This window comes from Misgurnus anguillicaudatus, chromosome 21 (genome assembly GCF_027580225.2).
Source record: "Misgurnus anguillicaudatus chromosome 21, ASM2758022v2, whole genome shotgun sequence".
Taxonomy (NCBI): Eukaryota; Metazoa; Chordata; class Actinopteri; order Cypriniformes; family Cobitidae; genus Misgurnus; species Misgurnus anguillicaudatus.
In genome coordinates this window covers 64,045,325-64,069,511 of record NC_073357.2, presented here as the reverse complement: position 1 = coordinate 64,069,511, position 24,187 = coordinate 64,045,325, and the positions used below count along the sequence as shown (strand labels likewise).

At 39.2% G+C, this 24,187-nt stretch overlaps 1 protein-coding gene across 4 annotated transcripts in view; it reads left to right on the top strand.

Annotated features, from left to right (window-relative positions):
• The first annotated feature begins 1,341 nt into the window (after window positions 1-1,341).
• The window catches only part of dctn1a (dynactin 1a), a 31,123-nt gene continuing 8,277 nt past the window's right edge, over window positions 1,342-24,187 (top strand). Inside the window, exons 1-19 of one of the 4 annotated variants that reach the window (XM_055218259.2) lie at window positions 1,342-1,548; window positions 11,389-11,643; window positions 11,957-12,038; window positions 12,150-12,181; window positions 12,797-12,814; window positions 16,313-16,336; window positions 16,826-16,879; window positions 18,207-18,344; window positions 18,670-18,867; window positions 19,746-19,950; window positions 20,029-20,107; window positions 20,411-20,570; window positions 20,703-20,807; window positions 20,911-21,102; window positions 21,349-21,462; window positions 21,540-21,692; window positions 22,017-22,174; window positions 23,512-23,680; window positions 24,011-24,079. In XM_055218259.2, the coding sequence (XP_055074234.2) occupies window positions 11,413-11,643; window positions 11,957-12,038; window positions 12,150-12,181; window positions 12,797-12,814; window positions 16,313-16,336; window positions 16,826-16,879; window positions 18,207-18,344; window positions 18,670-18,867; window positions 19,746-19,950; window positions 20,029-20,107; window positions 20,411-20,570; window positions 20,703-20,807; window positions 20,911-21,102; window positions 21,349-21,462; window positions 21,540-21,692; window positions 22,017-22,174; window positions 23,512-23,680; window positions 24,011-24,079 (2,181 nt within the window). In that variant the 5' untranslated portion in view covers window positions 1,342-1,548; window positions 11,389-11,412. The remainder of the gene's footprint in view (window positions 1,549-11,388; window positions 11,644-11,956; window positions 12,039-12,149; window positions 12,182-12,796; window positions 12,815-16,312; window positions 16,337-16,825; window positions 16,880-18,206; window positions 18,345-18,669; window positions 18,868-19,745; window positions 19,951-20,028; window positions 20,108-20,410; window positions 20,571-20,702; window positions 20,808-20,910; window positions 21,103-21,348; window positions 21,463-21,539; window positions 21,693-22,016; window positions 22,175-23,511; window positions 23,681-24,010; window positions 24,080-24,187) is intronic. The other 3 variants (XM_055218266.2, XM_055218270.2, XM_055218274.2) reach the window with 3 other exon arrangements.

The following is a 24,187-nucleotide window of genomic DNA, read 5'->3' as shown; positions in this document are numbered from 1 at the left end:
GCTTCATTCACATCAGACCCCGTTCTTGGAACTAGAATTTGATGTCTTAAATCGAGACAAATCTGTGTTATATCAAACGGTGTGCAACCCTACCTGAAATCTCTGTCCCACAGACTTAGATCACAGTCCATTGAATTTTTCTCTCTGAAAACAGTGCATATGATCGTCGCCAGATCCAAAGGTCAAAATTACATTTAATTTAAGACATCTTTCAAAATAAATCTCTCAGAGTTCTTTGAATCTCTATTCAGTTATTTACATCCATTTTGGCGCACCAGTTAGCGCCATATCACGTGATTGACGGCTGGTATTACCAATCTTAATCAGCATTTAAGTTTCACAGCCCATATGGCAACTTTTTATTTTAAAAAAAGTATATTTCAAAAATACAAAATGCGTAATACGGGACAATAAATACATTATATTTTGAAATATGTATAAAAAAATGTATTATATATTACCATCGCATTGGAAGAAAAACTTTGTATTAGCTATACTTATCATTTTATATTTTATACATACTTTATATTTTTATAAAAACTTTTATACTTTAGCCAAGAAAATATATTTTTTGCCGTAGGGGTTGTCAAATTATAAATGTATTTGTTGCCCCTGAAATACATTTTGAAATATATGTTAATATATGTTAAATAAAACTAAATTAAAATATTATAATACAAATTTAAAAATATATTTATTAAGCTTTACTTTCTACAAAATGTATTTAGCATATATTTAAAACATATTTTTGTCCAAAGGTTTTTTTTATTTACCTATGAGAGAATAGATTTCTGGAGCACATGTGACCAAAATAATAATATTTTCGAGCCCTGAAAACTCAAAAAGCTCTGTTTTAAGGTGGTTACTTTGTCTCGTTAATATTTACAAAGGTCACCAGTAGGCGGAGCTCGAGGCTGCAAAGTAAATACATTTATAATGCAAATAATTTTACAAGGATTATTATGGGTCCCATAATATGGGATCTTCAGCGGGACACGCAGATGTGATCAATACAGGCTAAAACGAATTGTAGTGACGTAGATTAAACATGCATGTACTCCACACAGATCTTTGAATTCGGTTGACAAGTGTAAAAGTTATTGTGTTTCTTGTCATCGCTAATATATGGCGGCGCGCTGACGCATCGCAGCCGATGACCAAAGAGGCCAATGCGCGGTCTAGATCTTTTTTATGTCTATGTTCTCTGGCCTCTCATCACTTGGCTGTTCAGTCTAGAGGGGATACAGCTACGGCCAAATCCCGCGAGACGTTGGATTAGGGTTAGGTTTGGGAGGAAGATGAAAACAGCGCTCATCCTGCGAGATTTCGTCCGTAGCTGTATCCCTTCTAGCTACAACCCCACTTGACCAGGAAGTGACGGGGAGTGACTTTTCCTCTGTGAGTGAGTGAGAAAACTTCTTGAGCGTCAGGTCAGCGACGCCCGTCTTCATCGCGGTCATCGTGAACTGTCAATATTTACCTCAGAAACTTCATTTAACAGCGCGCCCGGTCATTTACAGCAGCTGTCAGTCATACAGTTCTGCACAGGTAAGGTTATGTGCGCGATTATACATTTCGTCTCCCTGGCAACGATGAAGTAGCTATTGCCAAGGAAACGCTTGAAAAATGAATATTGACAATAAACATGGTAAAAAAATATTCAAGAAAACTCGTGTTGTCATACAGTTGAAGATCTTGCGTGTTGTGCCTGTGATTTAGATGAACACCGAAAGATGCTTAAGAGGATCTGAGCGACCGTTAACGTTAGCCGGTTAGCGCGACAGCTAATGCTAATCAACGAATCGCAAGCAATTCAGAAATGATTAAATGTAATCTTGCGTTAAATAGCAGACCATTTATATGTCAGAGAAAACATGTGGTTGCTAAATAATTTGTTGAATTAAAAATCTGTTTATGTTTATTTCGGTTGTTACAACAATGCGGTGCGGTGCAGCTAAAAAGAACCAGCTGAGACTGTTGTGTGTTGTTTTGTGTGTGTAACGTTATGTATGTGACAGTGGTGGTTGTCAATGGGTATTTTATTATCGTTGTGTTGTCCTGTTTAATTAACAGTGTGTAGACATGTCAAACTGCATCTTTGTGTCAATTATCAGCAGTCTGTCAATCTAGGCAACAGTATTGCTTCTCATACTAATAATGTTGCCTATGGAAAAAAGCTTCGTAGACTTTGATGCCAAAATTTTGATAACTGTGTATATCTCTTATGCCACCTTTTAAATCTCGGGTATATTCGAGTGATATAGCATATGATGGAGATGGACTGACCAGCTGTCCAGACTGTTGACCTGAGATTAACTCCAGCAGGAACCTTGGTACATCCTAATCTCAAAGTCTTACTTACCCTGTTCACACAGCACTTTGATCCCAAAAGTTGTGTAAAAATGTCAGATAGGCTTCTGTGTCAACACAAACACGTAAATGTTCTGTGATAGCTCGCATAAAGACGACCTAGTAATATTGGCATAACATTCATGGAGCATTCTGTGTGATCAAGAGGCAGAAACAATGGCGTAAGGTACGTGTCATAGTGAGGACGTGTGTGTCATCACAACAAGAAGTTATAGTTCAGCTCTTTGACCCAGGGATTTAAACACAGATCAACATTCATGACGAGTCGAGAAATGCTAGCAAACCGGACTGCAGCAGATATCAGGGAGCTCGTCACTATCAAAGATCATTCACCAGCATGGCAGAACAGCGCATCACTAACATCATTATGATCTTATTATAATGCATGTGTGTGTTTTCTCCAAAGAGAAATCACGGATAATTAGCAAACTTCAGATGCTGTGGAAAAAACCTACCAAGTGCAGGACTTTAAACACGGCACGTGTGTTTACAGGATCTTTACGGTATCTGTGTGGATGCAAGCACATTCTGGAACATCATTGGCAGTGTGAATGAACCAAAAATCAAACGATCCCAGACGCATTTTCTGTGTAACTTACAGTAAAGTAATTTTACCTTGATTTAAAAATGTCAGCAACTTAACACTCATCAAGATGACTTGTAAATCCTAGTTGATTGAACTAAAAATGTAAAAAATGTAATTGCAAAAATATTTTTTTACAGTGTATCCGTCTTTCCTTTTGATTTTGCTGTAACGTTGACAAGCATGTTGAGATTGAGTGAGCAAAATTTATAGAAATATTTTAAGACAATATTTTACTACCCTATCTTGGCATTGTAAGCATATTATTAAAAAAAACTGGCAAATATTAAAAAAATGTGGAATGTGTTAAAAGGATAGTTTGGCCAAAAATTATATTAAACCCATGATTTACTCACCCATATGAATATCCAAATTTAAAAATTTGTAAACGAAAATAACTAGGTTCTGGTAACACTGCCATCTTAGTCGCGTCCGCATTCAAGATGAGAGCGTATGCAGTTTAAGGATGTTTCTCTGCTGCTGCTCTGTGCCCCCGCCCTCTGAATTTGGAGGCATGGTGTCCCGCAGCGCTTTGCAGTTCGGGCGGCTCGCCTAAGCTGGGAAACCCTCTACCACCTTAACTAGGTTGTCCAAAAAAAATTGCTGCACAAATGGCCGTCAAGTGCATCTCAGAGAATACCGGGGACGAGCTTCACACCACAAGCGTGTATACGCGCCACACGGTCGAAATGGTCTGTCACTGTCTGGAGGATAGCCAGTTGATAAAACACGTACCCGTGAGAACTGTGAAGTGGACTTATTGGGTTTATTTAAGCCTGTTATTGTATTAGTCTATAGTTCTTGGAAATTTAAACTAAGTTAGCTGGTGATGTTTGTTGTTTGAGCAACCTGTTAGCTAGGTTGCACGTGCCTGTTGATTAAATATAATTGTTAAGATAATGTATTTAATAGTAGGGCTGGGTATTGTTAGGAATTTCACAATTCGATTCGATTTCGATTCTTGCCGCTTCGGTTCAATTCGGTATTGCTTTGCTTGCTTCGATATCGATTCAATAATAAGTAAATACACAAGCAATTAAATACCTGAGTATGTTTTTAAATGATGTGTGTAGTATTACTAATGTTTAAGAACAAATTGACCCCAGCACGTTTCCTGTCATGATTTATTTAGCAGAAAAAATGTACAATATATTGTACATGTGTTGAATACAAACCACAACTGTAACAAACAGGTGCTTTATTAACACCTATAGTTCATGTAACTAAGTTCTTTCTACTTATACATTCAAGTTATAAAAGAAATGTAAACAGAAGCACAAAATGTGCATAGTCATAAAAAGTGCAACCATAGATATAATAACATTACAAAGTGCTATTTTGTCAACACAATAAATAACACTGAACAGCTGATCAGAGAACCTTTGGCTTATTTACTGTCCCTATATGTAGGATACATTACAGACATTTCCATCATATAACTTATAACATTTTAGTACAATAACTAGAGCCCGACCGATGTGCGTTTTTTCGGGCCGATGCCGATACAGATATTAGGGAGTAAAAAAAGACAGATAACGATATATCGGCCGATATTCTTTATGTGTATATTATAGTTCAGTATGTACTACAGTATATTATACTACAGTACTGTACATAGAATACACTATATACTTTAACATAATATACTGTATGAATAAATACAATGCAATGCAATGATCACTCACAAATGTGGTGATCCAACACTTATATTGATGTGACAAAGATATGTATAGGCAAGAAGTTAACAATAAACTTTATTATCCAAAACTTGTTGGATATCAGTGCACTAAACAGTAAACTTGACTTATTATAAATAACTTTAACACACAAAGAGAACAAAATACATAAAACTTGCATCATTTGCAGTTTTGACGAGAATAACGTTATAAAGAGAAACTTATGAAGTCATTGATTAATTTTGGCTTTACAGTAAGTTGTGTACTTCACAAATTAGTTAGCCACTCACAGTTACGAAGACAATGCTTGACGGAGCACATACTTATGTACGCTATGTTTAATGTTGTGCACAACGTTTTTATAACACAAACCCAGGGTTCCGTGCAAACTTTAGACTTTAATAAAAATAAAGCGTCTTCGCTCCGCCTCTTTTATTTAGCAAGGGTGTAGAGTTGCGCGAGCTTATTGAATCAATTGCTCTGAAATTAGCATGTTAACTAACAACACAAGCAGCAGTAATCTCATATAGTGATATATAAGTGCACGGCTGCGCGTAGTTTAAACGTGTCATTTCTCCGTCTCGCGTCATTTCTCCCGCTTGCGTTTTAACTCGCAAGTCGACAAAGAGACGGATTAAAAACACCAAATGTAAGCGGGAATGCGTCTCTCTTGTCCATTTATAATCCAATCGACCAAAGCGCGTCTTAATACCAGGTGTAACAATGTTGTGAAGAAGACACTGCGTGACTGCAGCCACCTGAGAGACTGACTGACTGAAGTGAAGGGGGTGGGGGATTGGCTGGTGTCACTACAGTGAGTGATCTGGGTCACCATTAGCAACCAGTATGGCGGACTCTGCTGGACAAACAAGTACTTACATCTTTCAAAAGCATTTAATGTGTTCTGTAACAAACGTTCATATCGGCGCATATCTGCGGCTTATACGCCGATACAGATATATCTGCGACATGCTCATATCGGCCGAGAAAATCGGCAAAACGATAAATCGGTCGGGCTCTAACAATAACATGTTAACTCTGAAGCATGTGCACATACTAGAAGACTCTTTCAGCTGGTACACTACTACCAGGAATACAGAGGTATCGCTTAGCTTGGCATGACAAAAGAGGGAATTCCACCTCATGTTCCTTACACCAGCTGAGTGGATTAGTGCTGAGTGGTGCTGGTTTTACCTCTTTGTACTTTATCACCTCATCTACTGCATCATCTCTTCTGTTTATGGAGTCTGCTTCTGTCTGTTTATAGCAGCTTGCTGTTCTAAAAATTGTTCCACTATGTCGAATGCAGTATTCCAACGCGTTGGTACATTGGTCACTAACTTGTGCTGTGGCAGGTCCAGCAGTTTCCGTTTTTTTTAGTTTGTGGCTGGCTATGGTGCTCCGGTGGAAAAATGCAGAGATCCGCCTCAGTCTGTCTAGAAGCCTTGATTCTGCAGGCATCTTGAGAGCAGCCTGTGATGCCAAGTTTAGGACATGTGCAAAACAGCCAATGTGCATTGTCTCTGTCAGTCCAACTGCTCGTAGCATGTTAGCTGCGTTATCTGTCACAATTGCTGTCACTTTGTCATTCAAGCCCCATTCATTCATTGCCTCGGTGAGCAATTTAGCAATGTTGTTACCTGTGTGGCTTTCAAAGAGCGCTCTGGTCTGCAGGATGTTTGACACAAGAACCCAATCAGTTGAAATAAAATGAGACGTGATGGTTACGTACGGGTCGGTTGCTCTTGAGGTCCAGCCGGTGCATGTAAGTGCCACTTTTTCCGCCGACATTAAGGACTCCAAAACCTCCGTCTTTACCTCCATGTAACGCTTTGGCATGGCCACTTCTGTGATGGTGTTCACTTGTAGGTATGGCGTACCGTGGCTCAAGTTTGTTGACCATGTATTTAAACTAGGGGTGTAACGGTACGTGTATTCGAACCGGACCGTTTCGGTTCAGGGCTTTCGGCACGGTGCGCACGTGCACCGAAAGGCCGAATGCATTTTGTGTGCGCCTGTGCGGAACATAATACGTGCGTTTCCGCACGAACATATTAAGTGGCGGAAGTCTCCGCGTTCAGCGCAAGTCTTCTGTCAAACATATAACATAATTCGGCCCGCAGAAAGATTTTTATTTACTTAGTTGTACATCCGTTTGATTATTGATGTAAACGTTTACGTGTCGTATCTAAAAGCGCATGTTAAACGCGTGTCAACGCGCTGCTTTGTTCTTTCAAAAGTGCGTGAGAGGATGCACGTCTTTCGTTGCTACGCATTCATGAGACGCGCTTTCTGTGACAGCAAGAATAAGGAATGCGTGATCAGATTTTTCATCTGCACCTCACGTCAATCATATCATTGTCATAATGCGATCAGCTGGTCAGGACAGAGAAGAGCTGTAACCCGGGCTTACTCAGCTGTTACTCAGCTGCGGAGGGGTTCGTAAGTAAAGTCACAGCTTACATTGATGACACAAGCAAAGATTAGGAGAAACGTGCAAAAGATCAAAGATGGCTATGTATGCAGCTCACTAATCTCAAAATGAGTGTATAATAAGTATATCATCAGGTTGCTTGCTATGCAGTTACACATAGAGCAGTAATATTATTTTTATACAGAGATGGTACATAGCCAATTCAATTCTGTCAGTTAAACAATCCAAAATAAATCAAAACAGAAAATCTTTAGTGGCAAAAATGTAGGCTAATAGTTCATAAATGTATTCAGGAATTGAATTTGTTAGTTCAAGGTTTTAGTAGAAAAAGTTTAAGAGAAGGTTAAGATAAGAGTTACCTTCTGTTATAAAATAATGTAAAAAATAACTTTGCAGTTATATTTTATTTATTATTTTTTCATTTTATATATATTTTATCTGTTATATTTTAATAAAGTGTTTAAAAAAGTGTAAACAAATTGTAAAAAAAAGTTTAAAGTAATAAACAACCTGCAGTTTAATGTTTGCATTTCTCCCTTACTGTACCGAAAATGAACCGAACCGTGGCTTCAAAACCGGGGTTTGCACCGAACCGTGATTTTTTGCGTACCGTTACACCCCTAATTTAAACCCCACGTTTTCAACAACACTATATGGGCGTAAGTCTTTACAGATGTAGACGGCCACGGATCCTGTTATCTTCTGTGCGCGAACGGAGCCTGAAGGAAGTTTGCAGTGAAAGGCTTTGTCGAGTTGTGTCTGTTTAGAATCATCCGGCTTAGCCACGCTGGATTGTTTTTGTTGCATTAGATACGCATGGTGTCAAGGTGGTTGCGCAAGTTAGTTGTGTTATTACAATATTTAAGAACGGTGTGACAATGCTTACAGACCACTTTCGCTTTATCCACCTCGTCATTTGTTCCCGGCTTACAGTAGAACCTAAAACGAGCCCAAACATCGGCTTTTAACGCTGATGGTGCAGGCTTGAAAGAAGTGCTGCTGTTTGACATTTTGATCTTTCTGTTTTGATAAAGCACGTCTTGTACAACGCTGAACACTCTCACTAGAGTGTTGCCCACAGCGCCACCACTGGACAGATACAATATTCGTGCTATCTATCATCGTTCGCCTGACATTCTACTACATCTGCATCAGTTTTGTTTATTAACCCTTTAGTTTCACTTCATCACACAGCTATTCCTGTTAGATGTATCTGTTAAAAACATTTAATTCATTAATAATCTAGTATGTGTTCATTTTCTGTCATAGTTTATTCAAAATTATGTTTTATTTGATTTTATTATTTTATTTTATTTGTACACCCCACCCCTTTGATTGCTACGCCCTCGGCACACGCCTAACCCTACCACCTTAACTAACAAATTTTCTGCTGGAAACCCTGAGGAGGTCATGTGACAGTAGATAAAATCAAAGCAGTGTTCAGTGTTCATCGCTGCATGCAGAAGTAGTTCTCACAACAGAAGAAAAATAGTTTGTTCCTGTAAATCTAGATGAATTTAAAGGAATATGTCCGTATCATCACGGAGAAACTCTTACACTCCCCAGGTGAGTGAGGTTTATAAGACAAAATATATTAAAATAGATTTGTGATTTATACATTTACAACAGCTTATATATTAAATACCAGATGTGGTTTTAAACCGCTTGTAACACAAGGCAAATTTTCATTCATTGAGATTTAATGCAATCACAAATTTACATTAATATACATGTAATAATCTTAATGTAATAATCTTTAATAAATCTTTATTATCATTATTCAGATGATAGGTTACCTTTATTAAATTCAAACGTATGTGTGTAGAGATATAGTTTGTTTGTGTTAGCCTACCTCATGGGTGTGTTTCATGAGTAGATAATGAGACTGCATTCTTTTCCAGCAACAACATCCAATCCATCGGTGAAGCTCAAATATACATCTTATAAAGTATCCACTCTTCTGGCTTCATGTTGTGTATGTCTCCGATTATTATACAGCAGGTTTAGATGGGTGCTTTGGACGGAATACTGTGAGACGTGATGATTATTATTTGTCATATTTTCAAACAGAAAGCTGTTGTTGTTTAAAGCACATGATTGCTCCCCGAGGCTCGATTCTGTTCAACAAGAGATGAATATCACACAGAAGAGGGAACCGTCTTTATTTCAGATAAATGATGTCACATGCAATTAGATATTCTGAGATGTTTACTACCTCATGGCAGCTAGGGTTCAAAATTTCAGGATGTTTCATTATTGGAAATTAACAGGAATATATGGGATTTAAGGATTGCAGGCTATCCTATCTCAAGAACTTAAAGTTAGTTGAAAAACATGTTGTGTGCCACATGAAGGCGCTAATGCTGTGTACCCATCAAACGGGAATTCAACGATTTGCGCGGATAGATTACATACAAAGTCAATGCACAGACGCGTAAAGACGGTGGGTTGGGGGATAAATGACGTGAATTGGATGGCACGATTGCTGTGAAAACACACACTATTCGCAAATATTCACATGACATCATGAAGTTAAATCCCGTGATGCTTCGCGTTTTAGGATAATGCTAAAGCATTCCAAATCAAGGTCAGTTATCAGGCTTTACCTAAATACTTGGTGTTTTGGGGTAACGAAACTCATTATTAAATAGGCACATAATTTTTCATGAATTATGAAAGAACAGGTATCGATTAGAGCTGTGACGATAAATCGTGCGATTCTGCTTGCTATGCTTCTCAATTATGGTGAAATGCCGCTACATCCAAAAGCCAGAGGGCGCCCTTGTGCAGAAAATCAAAATGTGCCGCAGAAGAAGAACCATTACACAACAGCTTCAGGAAATGCCTATAAGCATATTTAAATTGCTGTTCTTCAAACCTTTTCAGGTATCTTCATGATAATAAAACATATGATAATAATGATTATGTTTGACGTGTGTTGCTTTTATAAATGCATGTTATAAACCAGTGGTTCTCAAACTGGGGGCCTCCGAGATGGTGCCAGGGGGGTCCCCAGTTTTATGACATTTTATAAAATGTCGCCTCTTATGTCGTTACTGAGGGAGGACAGATACTTATTCTTATTTGTTACAGGGTGTCCGCGGATCCTTAAAAAGTCTAAAAACGTCTTAAATTCTGTAGTATGAAAACAAGGCCTTAATTAGCATTCAATTTAAAATGTCTTAAATCTGCGTATCAAAGGTCTTAAAATGTTGTCCAACCAACACTGCCAAGAAGATTGTAACTGTTTTATACAGATGTTCGTCATGTGTAAAACTGAATAGGTGGAATCTACTAAAGCACAAGTTTGCGGGGAGTTCGCTAAAGTGCGTGGACCGGGTATAAGCAAATGGAGAAAAGTGTGAGTTTTAGCTATGGGGAAGTGCACATTTAATGAAATTTGGTAACTTAATCCTGATTTTGCTCTATGGTAAAGAACGGTAAGCGTGTTGTTAGATAAAACCATGTGTTTATTTTTGATACATTATTTGAACCAATTATTATTGTCTCATTTTTGTCATCGTAAATGCATTTTCCCATTTAGCTATTTTTATTACCAAAAAAAATCATATTACTTGATCATCATCATTTACCAAAATAACTGTTAGTAAAACACCCAAGGATTGGTTAAAACATTTTAAAATAATGTGATTTTTAGTTTATTAAAATGCTATTTTTATTCATATATTTTATCATTGGGTATTTCTTAAAACCTTGTATGATGTTTAAGGTGAAAAACTTGTAATTTCAGCAAAGTGTAAAAATCTTGTCTGATATTATTCTCATGAACCCAATCTCGTTTCATCTTGTGGAGCAGTGTTTTGTCACACCTCTAGAAAATACATCTTGTTTTTTGTCATGAAAGATTAAAGGTTCTTAAAAAGAACACATGGATACATGTACACTGGACTATAAAATTGGACTTCATTGTCGTGATATAAGTCTTAAATTTCATTCATTATGGCCTTAAAAAGGTCTTAAAAAGTCTTAAATTAGACTTGGTGAAACCTGCAGAAACTCTGTGTTATTGGTAGCTACATTAACCTCATCTTGCGCATTTTATCTCACAAACAGTTTCTAATTTGCAATAACATTAAGAAATTTGTCTTGGACACATTTTCATTATTCCCAAACCATTATATGTTTCTGTTCAATCGTACAGTCCCCAAATCCTAATGTGAAAGACTTAAAATGTATTTTTTAGACTCAGCCAAGTTGTTGCTTACGAGTCACTTGTGGTGGTGCAGGTGCACTTTAGTTAAGATGATGACTATTTAGAGCTGTTGTCTTGTACATCACAAACCCATCCGTCTCTCTGCTTTCAGTTGCCGAGCAGTGCGGTCAACAGGATGAGTTCTGACGGAGGCGGTGGAAAGCCGGTGAAGGTGGGCTCTCTGGTGGAGGTCATTGGTAAGGGGCAGCGTGGCACTGTGGCGTATATCGGCGCCACCCTGTTCGCCTCAGGCAAATGGGTGGGTGTCATTCTGGACGAGCCTAAGGGGAAAAACGATGGGACGGTGCAGGGAAAACGTTACTTCACATGTGAGGAGAATCGTGGGATATTTGTCAGACAGTCCCAGGTGAGGACCACAGATGAGGACTAAGCATTTTACAGAATTAAAGTGATAATGGTTTATTATTATTGTTTATTCAACCGAATGCTGTCACAATGCCGAAACAATGACACGTGACACAGTGTGAAAAAAAACATAAAAGGATCCTTAAAAAGTATATTACATTACACCTGGAATATGGATGCAAATAGACAAAAGTTAGGACCTGTTAGGTCCAAGCACGATGAGATGATGACGTGAATCGGTTATTTCTAGCCCTGCAGTGAGAACATGTTCATATTCATATGTGAATTTCTTTCCCTGCTTCTTCTGTCTTCAGATTCAGCTCATCGATGATGGAGGCAGTTCAGCTACTTCTCCAGAAACACCTGACTCAGGTGTGTCCAAACTGCCCAAGAAAGGTATGAAAGGTTTCTAGTTTATTACCATCTTATCCCCGCTGCTGGAATGCAATGCTTTGCCATGTTTGGCCATTGAAATACAGTCAGACAGGTTTTTCTCTTTTATTTCAGAGATCCAGGAGACGGCTAAGGCCATTAAGCAGGTAAGATTTTTTTGTTCATTCATGTCTTGTGAAGTTTAAGGGGCCAATCACACCAAATGTGTTTTAAACTCTTGTATAAACTCTTTTTTTATGCTATTCTACATGTTAAAGCACTGTGTAATAGTACAGGTAACCTGGACTGACTTTAAAAAAAAAATGGTTTTGAGGGCTTACTTGCACTATCCGGGTTTGTTTGACTATCGTGATCACTCCCTTTCATGCTCAGGTGTGGTTTGTTAATCGTCCCCTGGCCCGCTTGCACTCTCGTGATTCGGGCACAGAATGCACAGCTTTGCTTCCTGTATTCTTGTTAACAGCCAATCCTAATAGCAATAGCATGCTCGGGCATGGGTCGAAAAAATATATAGTATGAGTGCAAGCCTGTGTGGAGGGAAGAAGGTTTTCAGAGCCCTATAGCAAGGAAGTTTAAAATCACATGTAGAAGGGTGGGAGGAGCCAACAGTGTCAGCAGATTCTGAGGACCAATAGAAAGATGCAAAGATTTGTCCATTTATGAAGTTCTAATGATCAATAAATCAAGAGGTGTTTGTTGTTTATTTAACTGTGCTGTTTTTCATGCCTGTGTGTTTGACTCTTTGCTAACACCTTGAACAGACTCCAACAGCTAAAAAGGTACAACAAGAGCAGTTCATGTATACCATCACAAGATTCACACACTTCACGTTACGCACTTTGGGCCAGATTCACTAACGGAGAGCGCCAATTCAAAAAAGCGCAGATTGGAGTGATAATATCTCTGGGTTATTTACTAATAAGGCGCAAATTAAATAACACGGTGCAACAGCTGATTTCCAACACCAACACAATGACCAACACAATCTACTAAAAGCAGCGCAGATGAGTTCAGGGTCATAGATGGGGATGTCCCGATCCCACTCTTACATTTCCAATCCGATTCCCATACCAGAATTCCGTATATTAGCCTATACCGATATCTGCCCGATACTATTGTAATTAAATGTGAATAGTGCTTTCTGCTACATCTAGTATAATTTAAAATGTGAAAATCAATAATAGGGCTGGGACGGTTGTAATTACCACCGCAACACTGCGGTGGTGGAGTCAACCAGCGGTCGGGAAGTGTGCACCTCACAAATTATGAAAAATATAAAGTACAATCTCGCCCAGTGAGATGTCTTCAGGTTCGTGTAAACGCAAACAGCCAGCAGATGCGGAGTTAATGTGCTATTTTGCAAGGGAAGGCACTGATATCAGTGATGACCCGCTGGCTTGGGGGCAGAAAAATGAGGAAAGGGGCCTTTTCTCGGTCCGAAGACTGTAGCCCCCGGAGGTCGAATTTGCAAGCTGCATACGTCATCAAGACTTATAACATTAACAATTATAAAGTTGACACTTATTCTTTGTTAATCATACATTGTTGTAAAATGCTTATGACTTGCGAATGTCTGAAAATAATAAACCAGGCTTGATGACATATACAGCAGCGACCTCCGGAGGTCGCACAGTTGCTTCACGTGACCGTGCAGCCTTCCTCCTCTTCAAAGCGCGTGGGCGCTTCAGAGCGTCTTTCATTGCTAAGTAACCTATGCATTGCTTGACGCTGTGACGAGCACCCACCGCGGAGAAAGAATTTACACTCTGTATATCTGATCATTGTTTACATTTTTATATTTCAAAATATATGTATACATTATGTCTAAGACCTATATGCATCAATGTGCTAGTGCACATACACGCATGCGCTCCCCCCCACAAACACACACACATAATCAATCTATAACCACCGCACCATCGCGGTGAATTTGTGCATTACCACCGCCGTGGTAAAAAACTGCCACCGTCACAGCCCTAATCAATAATTTAAAATGATTTACAAGTTACAGGAAACATTGTCATTATTAATATTTACTAGTGTTTAGGGGAACATATAATAGGTACGTTTGATCAATTAAGTATGCTAAATATTTTTTCCTTAATTGCTTAAAACTGTCATAGGAAAAAAGTTTTAGTCTGCAAATGGTTACTTTGGGAATTATGCGTTTGACCGGACTTTTTATGCACATTCCGGGTGCAGAATTGATGCGCCTAAATCATATACACGCTACGTTTATGGGCTTTCTGGGTGCAGAATTGATGCCCTTGAATCATCATCTCATGGGAATCCTCACACCGCAATAGAAAGTTTATAACTGTTAAAACACAAAGAGAATAGATGCATCGTGTGCTCAGCACAAAGTGAATTGCATCCATTCAACGGCTTACTGAGACTTTATAAAATCAGATGTTTAAAACTAGGGATGCACCGATATGATTTTTTGGGCCGATACAGATTTAAACAGACAACTTCTGGCCGATACTGATGCCGATACCGATTGCTACTTCAAAAAAAGTTGGACTTCTTTTCCCCCACTAAAGTGCAGTCTGTTTCTTTTATTGTTCAAGACAAGGTTTTCTGTCGGTGCTTAAGTATGGTGCACACCAGAACATTAAATATAAAATAATTAAAATAATTTTAATTGAACATCAGACATGCATTTCATTGCCTTTATGCGGTTAATTAATAAACAATCGGTATCGGCCTTTCTCGTGCTATTGCCGATTTTTTTTCAAATCCATCAAAAATCGGCCTAAATATCGGCGGCCGATACATCGGTGCATCACTATTTAAAACAGCCTACAGTTATCTTGTGTGTGTGAATGACGCGTTTCATCCGTCCGCTTCACCAGTGGATTAACTCAGTTTACGAGTAAGATACAGTGTTTCTGTGAACTAAAATATCTTTAAATGTGTGTTTGTTGCTTCACATGAAGCTATTGAGTGTATTAAAAGACTTTGAATATAGTGCATAAAACGTGTATGGTGCTTTTATAATAAGTTGTCCTTTAAATAGCTTGTCAGTAATAACCACGGCTAACACACATATCGGAATTGGATCGGTCATGTTGTCAGTCCTCTATCCGATGTCCGATCCAGCCAAAATGCCCAGATCGGCCCAGATTCCAATCCAGCATATCGGATCGGGACATCCCAAGTTGCAAATGAGGAGAGCTGAAGAGGTGCAGGTGATGTACTAACACCTGATGAGCTTGAGTTCAGCACCACAGACATCACAGATGAAAATTTGAGGTGTAAAATCGCAGCTTAAGAAACCGCTACCAGTACACCATCAAAAAGGTTTCTCACTTGTTGTTTCATGAGTGGAAGTGCTACAATAAACATGCAGAAATGTGCCGATCTCCTGTGTGCTCAAGGGCTCAGCTCGAGCAGCCTGTTACGTGTTAAAAGATCCTCTATCACATGCGGTCTGATCTCTGTCAAGCCAACTCCTATCAGCAACAAGCCATTTCAAGGCCAAAATGATTTAAGACATGCTTTTTTTCTGCGTTAAATAATGGAACAAATACCAGTCATATCACATGCGTAAACATTAGCGAATCATTTTAATAATCTCCTCCCATAAATTATGCGTCTGAAAAGGGAAACTCCTAGAAATGCATATGCAATAAGGTCAGTCACAAAAATAACTAGACCACACCTTTTCAGCGCTAATGATCCACTGCGCGTCTTTACTAAGTGAGAGTTTGCACTGGCCCAAGCTGTTAGTAAATCTGGCCCTTAATGACGCTTTGAGTTCATTCATCATTTTCTGCATTTCTTTTGGTTTTTCCATCATCAGGGTTCACTTTGAAATTGGTGGTGTATTTGCAGTCGCAATAATATCATCCCACTGAAACGCACAGCATGTTTGCATGACCGCACAAAGTCTTTCCATTGGATGTTGCCTGTAAGAATGCAATCAGAAAAGATGCTGATTGGTTCATGATAACGATATTTACAGTACAGTAGATTTTGTGATATACAGCGAGCATTGCCCATCTCATCAGACAGTAAGCATGTCTGTCATTGTCATGAATATCAGTGTCATTTGTTATTGTAGTGTCCTATATAATGTGAGGTTTTTACAGATCTTCATTGTTAACTCTCTTCCTCTCCTGTCTGAGTTTTCTCTCCTTCTAATATAGCTCCTCTGAATTGTTCTCTCCTTATGTCCTTACAACTTTGTTTTTGTTGCCTGCTTCTCTTTGTTTTCTTGTGTTACGGTGTTTGTGTCTCTCTGCTTATCTCTCCTCCCTCTGTCAATCCCTCAGCCTGCTACACGCCGTAGTACCAAGGTGAGCCTGAACACAGCCGCAAAGCATTCTGGGAATGTCGGGTCTAATCTATGGCTGTGTTTGTATTGCAATAATACCGCATTACTTTTAATATTTTTGCTGTGCACAGTTTGTTTTATTTTTGCATGCAATACATTAATTGTTTACTAGATTTGCCAAAGTATACAGAGTACACAGTGGTGCAGCACTGTATCCCACAATGCAGTGTGCCTAACGTGACCGTCCAAGTGGCCAGAATGACTCTGAAATGTTATGGTTTGGTTTCTCGCTGCAGAAGAGCAGTCCTGTTTAAAACAATAGGAAGTTTACAGTATTGCACAGTTATTGTTTTTCTTTGAACTCGGTAGCTTTAATCTGCCGCTATCGCACACATGCACTATCATTTTATTCAGAAGATGCCACTGTTTTTTATTAAACAATCTGAGCTCACTTGCACGCGGTCTTATGAAAAGCGTTATGTTTATTCATGGTGTTTATTTTGAGTAACAGTGGAACACTCCCAGTCGTCTGTCCAGCTCCAGTTCCCTCCCCTCTCTCATTATGGTACGTCTCACATCTCCTCCGTTATCCTCACTGGGTCGGTAGCACCTGGTTCTGAGGGTCCAGACACATGGGGGTTCAGTAGACAGGGCACTGATTTTGGGCTCTGTGTCAATCACCAAATCCTTCCAGTGCACTAAAATGCTCATCTCCATAAAAATCCCACAATGCAATGCGAAAAACATGGGCTTTTATGCTTAATATTTGCTCATGAACGACCTTTCCTGAATCTTTCAGACTGAAATCACGTGAGCCAGCTATTACCGGTTTAAAGGGGACATATCATGAGAATCTGACTTTGTCCATGTTTAAGCGGTATAGTTGGGTCCCAAGTGCTTTAATCCAGTGGTTTTCAAACTGGGGGCCGCGAGATGGTGCCAGGGGGGTCCCAGTTTTATGAAATACATAAATTTATCGTAAATTCTGTGTATTAGGCTATTAACCAAAAGCACTATTTTTTTATAATTATTAATGTTTTTTTATTAAAATGTTGAGTTTTAGAAAAGTTTTTTGTCACAAATTTTCTTTAGGGGGCCGCAAAGGAATGCACCGTACACAAGGGGGGCCGCAGGCTGAAAACGTTTGGGAACCACTGCTCAACCTAGAAAATGTGAAATAGATCAAACCCAGTAACTTTTGGTAAAAATATGTGAAATTTGGCTTTAATAATACCGACCCTTAATCTGCACTATCCAACCACGGCACTGCCATTTAGTGCAGAGATCAACTTATTTGCGTTTTTAAGGACACACACAAAAACGACACATTTTTGCTCAAACCTTCAAAACGGCAATTTTAACATGTTATAATAAATTATCTATATAATATTTTGAGCTAAAACTTCACAGGCCTACTCTGGGGACATCAAAGATTTATTTGACATCTTAAAAAAGTCTTGTGAAATGTCCCCTTTAATGGTTAACTGCGATAAAAATGTCCAACAGTTAGTATTACCCCAAAATTTTACCATACCAGTGTCAGTATTGAATCCAATCCAATCATTCCTTAAGAATCTCATTATTTTATAAAGAAAATCATATTGTCACAATTTGTTTTTGGAAGCTTTTAATAGATCAAAAGGATCATGACAATTGACTACATATACAGTACTAGTCTGTGACATCAGACATGAAATCAAATTGACAAGTAAACACAGTAGCTGAATCTCAGGCCAATGACATCACAGACACATCAAAACCTGATCCCACATCTGCACCACTGACCTGAGATCAGATCACACCTCACTTTTCAGGGTGCACATGCTAAGGTAAAGGGTCTCTGTGTGCTCTAGTGAAGTTTCATTGTCTGTTTCTGGCTCTTCTGTTTGTAGACCGGCCGTCCATCTGTTGGTTCTGGGTTTGCGGAATCGGCTCTGGTGGAAACTGAATCCACTGCACTGGGATCTGCTGTTATACCACAGGCCAGCGGCAGCTCCAGTGCTCCACAAACAACAACAACCCAGAGCAAAGTGAGTGTCTTCCAGTACAGGGTCATTTCACGTTCATTTGTTTAGTGTAAGTTTGATCAAATGGTTGTGTCGTACCAAACTTGTATGCTGTCGTTTCATTCAATGTGAACACAAATGGAAAATGTTTGAGTCTTTAGTTAAATCGTTCCCTTACAAGCAAGGATATGATTGAGACTCTACCGCAGCATCACTAAAGGTGTCCATATGCACTTTATTCAAAATCTCATTTGTGTGAGAAACAGCTTAAAAATCAGTCATTGATTTCTTGATTTGACCTGATGGTGATATTAGTTGTCTGACTGAAGGTCTGTCTGTTCGTCTCCAGGAAGAAGAGTCTCTTCGAGCTCAAGTGAAGGATCTGGAAGAGAAGTTGGAGACTCTGCGGATGAAGCGTTCAGAGGATAAAGTCAAGCTGAAGGAGATGGAGAAACACAAGATCCAGATGGAGCAGCTACAGGAGTGGAAGATCAAGATGCAGGAGCAACAAAATGACTTACAGAAGCAGCTTAAGGAGGCTAAAAAGGTGCAGGGCCGCTCAAACTCATTATATAACAACACAACTTGTTCCTCACAAAAAATTGGCATAATATTGCTAGATTGATCCTGGGATTGTGCCTGTAAAGGGGACCCAGTAACATTTCTGAAACGTGAACTAAAGGCATGAGAGTTTAAATACATGTACACTGGAACAAACTGTAGTTTGTAAGATTGGAGATCTTGATTAATTTTTGACATTAGGAATTGTATATTTTAACTTTTTCCTTTAGTTCATGCACAGCATTTTAGCATCTTATTCAAAAAGCAGATAAATACTTTATTTATTAATTTATTTAAAAATAAATCCTACAATCCTACCCTACTCTGATTCACAGCCATAAGCAAATAACAATGATTTGAAGAGTTTCATTGCAAAACGAGATAAATCAATTTTTTTACATTTTTGTCAAAACATGTTTATTATTATGTTATCATGTTATTATTTTGTTTTATGGTGCTACGTAGCTGTATTTGTTAAGTTATGAAGGTTTAAATCAAAACAAACCAACTGCAGTTGAATTGACATTAATTGGAATGCGCACAACCAAAAAACGAGATTTTTGAACAATTAAAAAAACGGAGTTATCTCGTTTCGCAACGAAACTCTTCATTTATAAATGTAGTGTGATGCCAACCCTTGTAAAGTTAACCTGCAATTTTATGTTTTCAAACAGAGATGAACAGAGGGTTGAAGATATTTAATTGGGGGGAAAATCTGTGTTCACTCACTTGTTGAATTCTTGTAAAGTTTTTTTGGAAGTATTTAAATGAGCACTTTGACAAGGTAGAATTTCTCAAATCAAAAGTACAAAGCGTCTCCAGCGGTGCTCTTTAAAAGTGTCTTGCAATCGTTTCATTTTGCAGGAGGCCCGTGAGGCTCTGGAGGCTAAAGATCGATACATGGAGGAGATGGCAGATACCGCCGACGCCATCGAGATGGCCACACTCGACAAAGAAATGGCTGAGGAGAGAGCGGAGTCGCTCCAACAGGAGGTGGAGAGTCTGAAGGAGAAGGTGGAGGAGCTGACTATGGACCTGGAGATCCTGAAGCACGAGATCGAGGAGAAGGGTACACAATCATCTTAAGCGTGCGTATGCACCTCTGCCGTGACGTTACGTGACCTTCAGTCTGTCTCTCTGGTTTCAGGATCGGACGGAGCCGCGTCCAGTTATCAACTTAAACAGCTGGAGGAGCAGAACAGTCGTCTGAAAGAAGCTCTGGTCAGGTAAAACCTCACATGGTACACACGGCAAGGGTTTCTGATAAGAGTTTCGTGGAGTCTTTGGCGGTGCTGGGGCAGAGGTTGCAAGCATTGTTTGCATGAACCAACTGTATATTTTGTGAAGGTGCATGTTGTGCAGTAGAACTGTGTGCTTTGAAATGAAAGAAAATGAAGCATTTCGAAAAGCATTTAAGAACAAGCTGTTCTGTAAAATCTGTCTTAACAAAGTGAGCACTGACCAGATTTTCACAGCGTTCATGAGTCGCATAAACCCTCTGAGCTGTGTGTGTGTGTGTGTGTGTTCAGAATGAGGGATTTGTCCTCGTCTGAGAAGCAGGAGCACATAAAGCTTCAGAAACAGATGGAGAAGAAGAATTCAGAGCTGGAGACACTGAGAGCACAGAAAGAGAAACTACAGGAGGAGATGAAGCAGGCAGAAGCCACCATAGATGAACTCAAAGAGCAGGTGTGTGTGTGTGTGTGTGTGCATGTGTGATGCTGTCAGATAATAGTGAACAACAAACATTTGTTATTGTGCTTTAAGATATAAACAGTCATCATATTGAGAGCTATTTAAACACGTCTTGTGTGTTTTCAGGTGGACGCTGCTCTGGGAGCTGAGGAGATGGTAGAGACGCTGACAGAGAGAAATCTGGACCTGGAGGAGAAAGTGAGAGAGCTGAGAGAGACTGTCAGTGATCTGGTGAGACAGAGGCATTATTACATCAGTCTGAATCATTCAAGCTTTTATATTTCCATAGCTCTTTTCACACCAAAGTAACCATTTACCTATGACTGTGATTTAGGAAGCTATAAATGAGATGAACGACGAGCTGCAGGAGAACTCGCGCGAGACAGAGTTGGAACTGCGTGAACAGCTGGACCTGGCAGGGGCGCGAGTCCGAGAAGCCCAAAAAAGAGTCGAGGCGGCCCAAGAGACGGTCGCTGACTATCAGCAAACCATCACCAAATACAGAGAGCTCACCACTCAACTTCAGGTCAGTGAGACACCGATGAGAAGACAGAGACACACTTTCTCTTGTACTGTCATCAATGGAAAGAGATGAGAAACAGAAGCAGAACAAAAAGAGATCTCCCAGCTACTGTCTTCCATCTACACATACAGAAGTTTATTTTTATTTCTCTCTTTGTTCTTTATGATGTAAAGTTCAGTTTATTTATACTGGGCACATCATTTTAATGGCACTTTATTGTTTGTTATTATCTTTGTTCTGCACAAACAGGAAGTGAATCGAGAGTTGACCAATCAGCAGAGCAGCACTATAGAAGAGCAGCAGCCCGTGGCCGAGCTCTTTGACTTTAAAATCAAATTTGCTGAGACCAAAGCTTATGCGAAGGTAAAATTAAACTTCAGTGTTTGCTTGCTATACTTTACTCAGGTCTCTAAAAACATTACTGATCCGTGTGTGTGTAGGCCATCGAGATGGAGCTCCGTAAGATGGAGGTGACTCAAGCCAACCGGCAAGTGGCTCTGCTGACATCATTCATGCCCGAGTCGTTCCTGAGACATGGAGGAGATCATGACTGCATCCTCGTGTTGCTTCTGATACCCAGACTCATATGCAAGGTGTGTGTGTGTGTTGATAAGTGGACAATTTGCAGCCAAAACCTTTAGTCTCTATAAAACATTTCTCAAAATAAAAGTCAAAGATATAAATGAAGAGCGACGAGTTCATATTTTGTTTATATGGCACTTTTGATCCTGATCCACATGGATTAACAAGAGATGGTTTATTATGTGGTTTGTCTGTAAATACACAATAAAGAACTGAAACTCCAGAAGGGGATGTTTAAATGTGTTTTTGAGTGTGATAGTTGTATTAATGAGTCACATTGTGTTGACAGTGACGTTAAATGATATGCATGATAAACATACCGATGTTTCTTACAGGCTGAGCTGATCAGTAAACAGGTTCAAGAGAAGTTTGATCTAAACGGTTCTTCAGAACGCGCCGGACTCCGCGGGCCGGCCGGAGAACAGCTGAGTTTTGCGTCTGGTCTGGTTTATTCTCTAAACCTGCTGCAGGCCACGCTGCACAAATACCAGCTGTACGTCTTCATTATTATTACTTCACTAACATATAACATCATTTACTACACAACAGCAGTGTGTGGGGAAAATGATTAGATACATGCAGAAGTGTCAAACATTTCCATCAGTGGTCTCCAACATGGTGCCGCAGTCTGTGAGTGTCCCACCAAAGCACATTCTATTAATAGCCTCAATTTTAATATTTATTAATTACATATTTTTTATTTTACCTTGGCTTCTTTTATGTTATCATTTCAAACAATAAATCAACAAATAAAATAACATTAAGTAAACGTGATTATTTTATCAGTTGTGGTAGCCCTTGTTCACAAAAATGTTGGAGACCTCTGATTTACATAATAACATTTCTAAAATTAAACCGTGAAAATCCATCAATAAAATAGAAACTGCGGTATAGTACACGTACATTAGTGCGTTTCCATTACCCATCAAATTGCGCAAATTGATGTAGCGAATTGAAAATGCGCCCAATGGAAACACAGAAATTTTCGCATGAACTCCCATATATTGCAAAACAGTTTTTACGCTCAAGTGAGGTGGTTTTTCAGGCAATTCGAAAAAGGAAAATATGACGACAAGTTTTTTTTTCGCAATTAAAGGTCACGTGATTATTCCAGCGCATGGCATCAAAATACCGTGATTCAAGAGTCGATAGTTCTGTATGCTTTCGAGTCACTCTCACAGTATTTTGACATGATACGCATGCCGGTTTGCACGCCCCCGTATGAGGCCGAACATATCCACTGCCAAGGTTTTTGGAATGACTTATCTCAAGAGAACAAAATTATGTTTTAGTCACATTAATTTGGTTAATGGAAATGTCGTCATTTCGCAATTTTTTTTGTCGACATATAGAAAATAACGATAACGTTTTGCACAAATCTATAACGTTACATTAACACGGTCGTAAGCGTTAACAATTCTGATTTACTTTTAATGGGTGATGTCATGCGTTGCCGAACTTAATTTGGAATCAGTCTTCCTTCAAGCATTAACGCTTTTGCCCCGTGTGAATGTACTGTAATGAAAACACAGCTACTGTTGATCAATGCAAAATGTGTGTAAAAAGCGCAAGTGTACACTGCACACACATGATTATAAACAGAATATGATACACACACGATGTTAAAACCTCGTGAAATTTCTTGTCGAGGTGAAAATCAGTCTTGTGATATTAGCATAAAGTTGTTTGTGTCAAAATCTTTTACAGCACTTACTTTGTTAATGTTGGTTGGTGATGGAAAGAGAGAAAGATAAGATGTGTATTCCTGAGTTAATCAGATTTAGTGTTTGTCTCACGCTGTGTCTGTCTGTCTGTCTGTCTGTCTGTCAGAGCTTTGAGTCAGTGTAATGTGGAGGTGTACAAGCGGATGGGAACGCTGTACTCAGAGATGAGCGTTCATGAGCGTTCGCTAGACTTCCTCATAGATCTGCTTCATAAAGATCAACTCGATGAGACCGTTCAAGTGGAGACGCTCACTAAAGCCATTAAATACTACCAGGTACACACACACACACACACACATGTGTCACAGTTGATTTAGTGTTAGTGAATTAATACACTTTTAAATTCGGAGTCCACGATGTTTGAAAAACGCGTTGGAAAAGGAGACGGGCCGACTACCAAAACACACTTATAGCCAATCAAATCAAATCAAATGCCGGGTTGCGTATGTGTGGGGCGGGTCTATCAACAGAAGGTCCAGTTTCTATTGGGGTAGGGGCGTGTTTGTTTAGGTGATTTCAAATATCAACATTGGCTTTCAAACATCATGGACTCCGCCTTTAAATAATAACTGGATTGTTATGTGCTGCTGTGTGTTATCTTACAGCAACTCTACACTGTTCATCTCTCTGAACAACCTGAAGACTGCACAATACAACTATCTGATCACATCAAGGTACACACACACATAACACACTACACTGCACACACACACACACATCAATCCTTTAAACTTTTTACAATAAAGAAAGATGAAATTCTGTACTCTGTAACACATTTATAG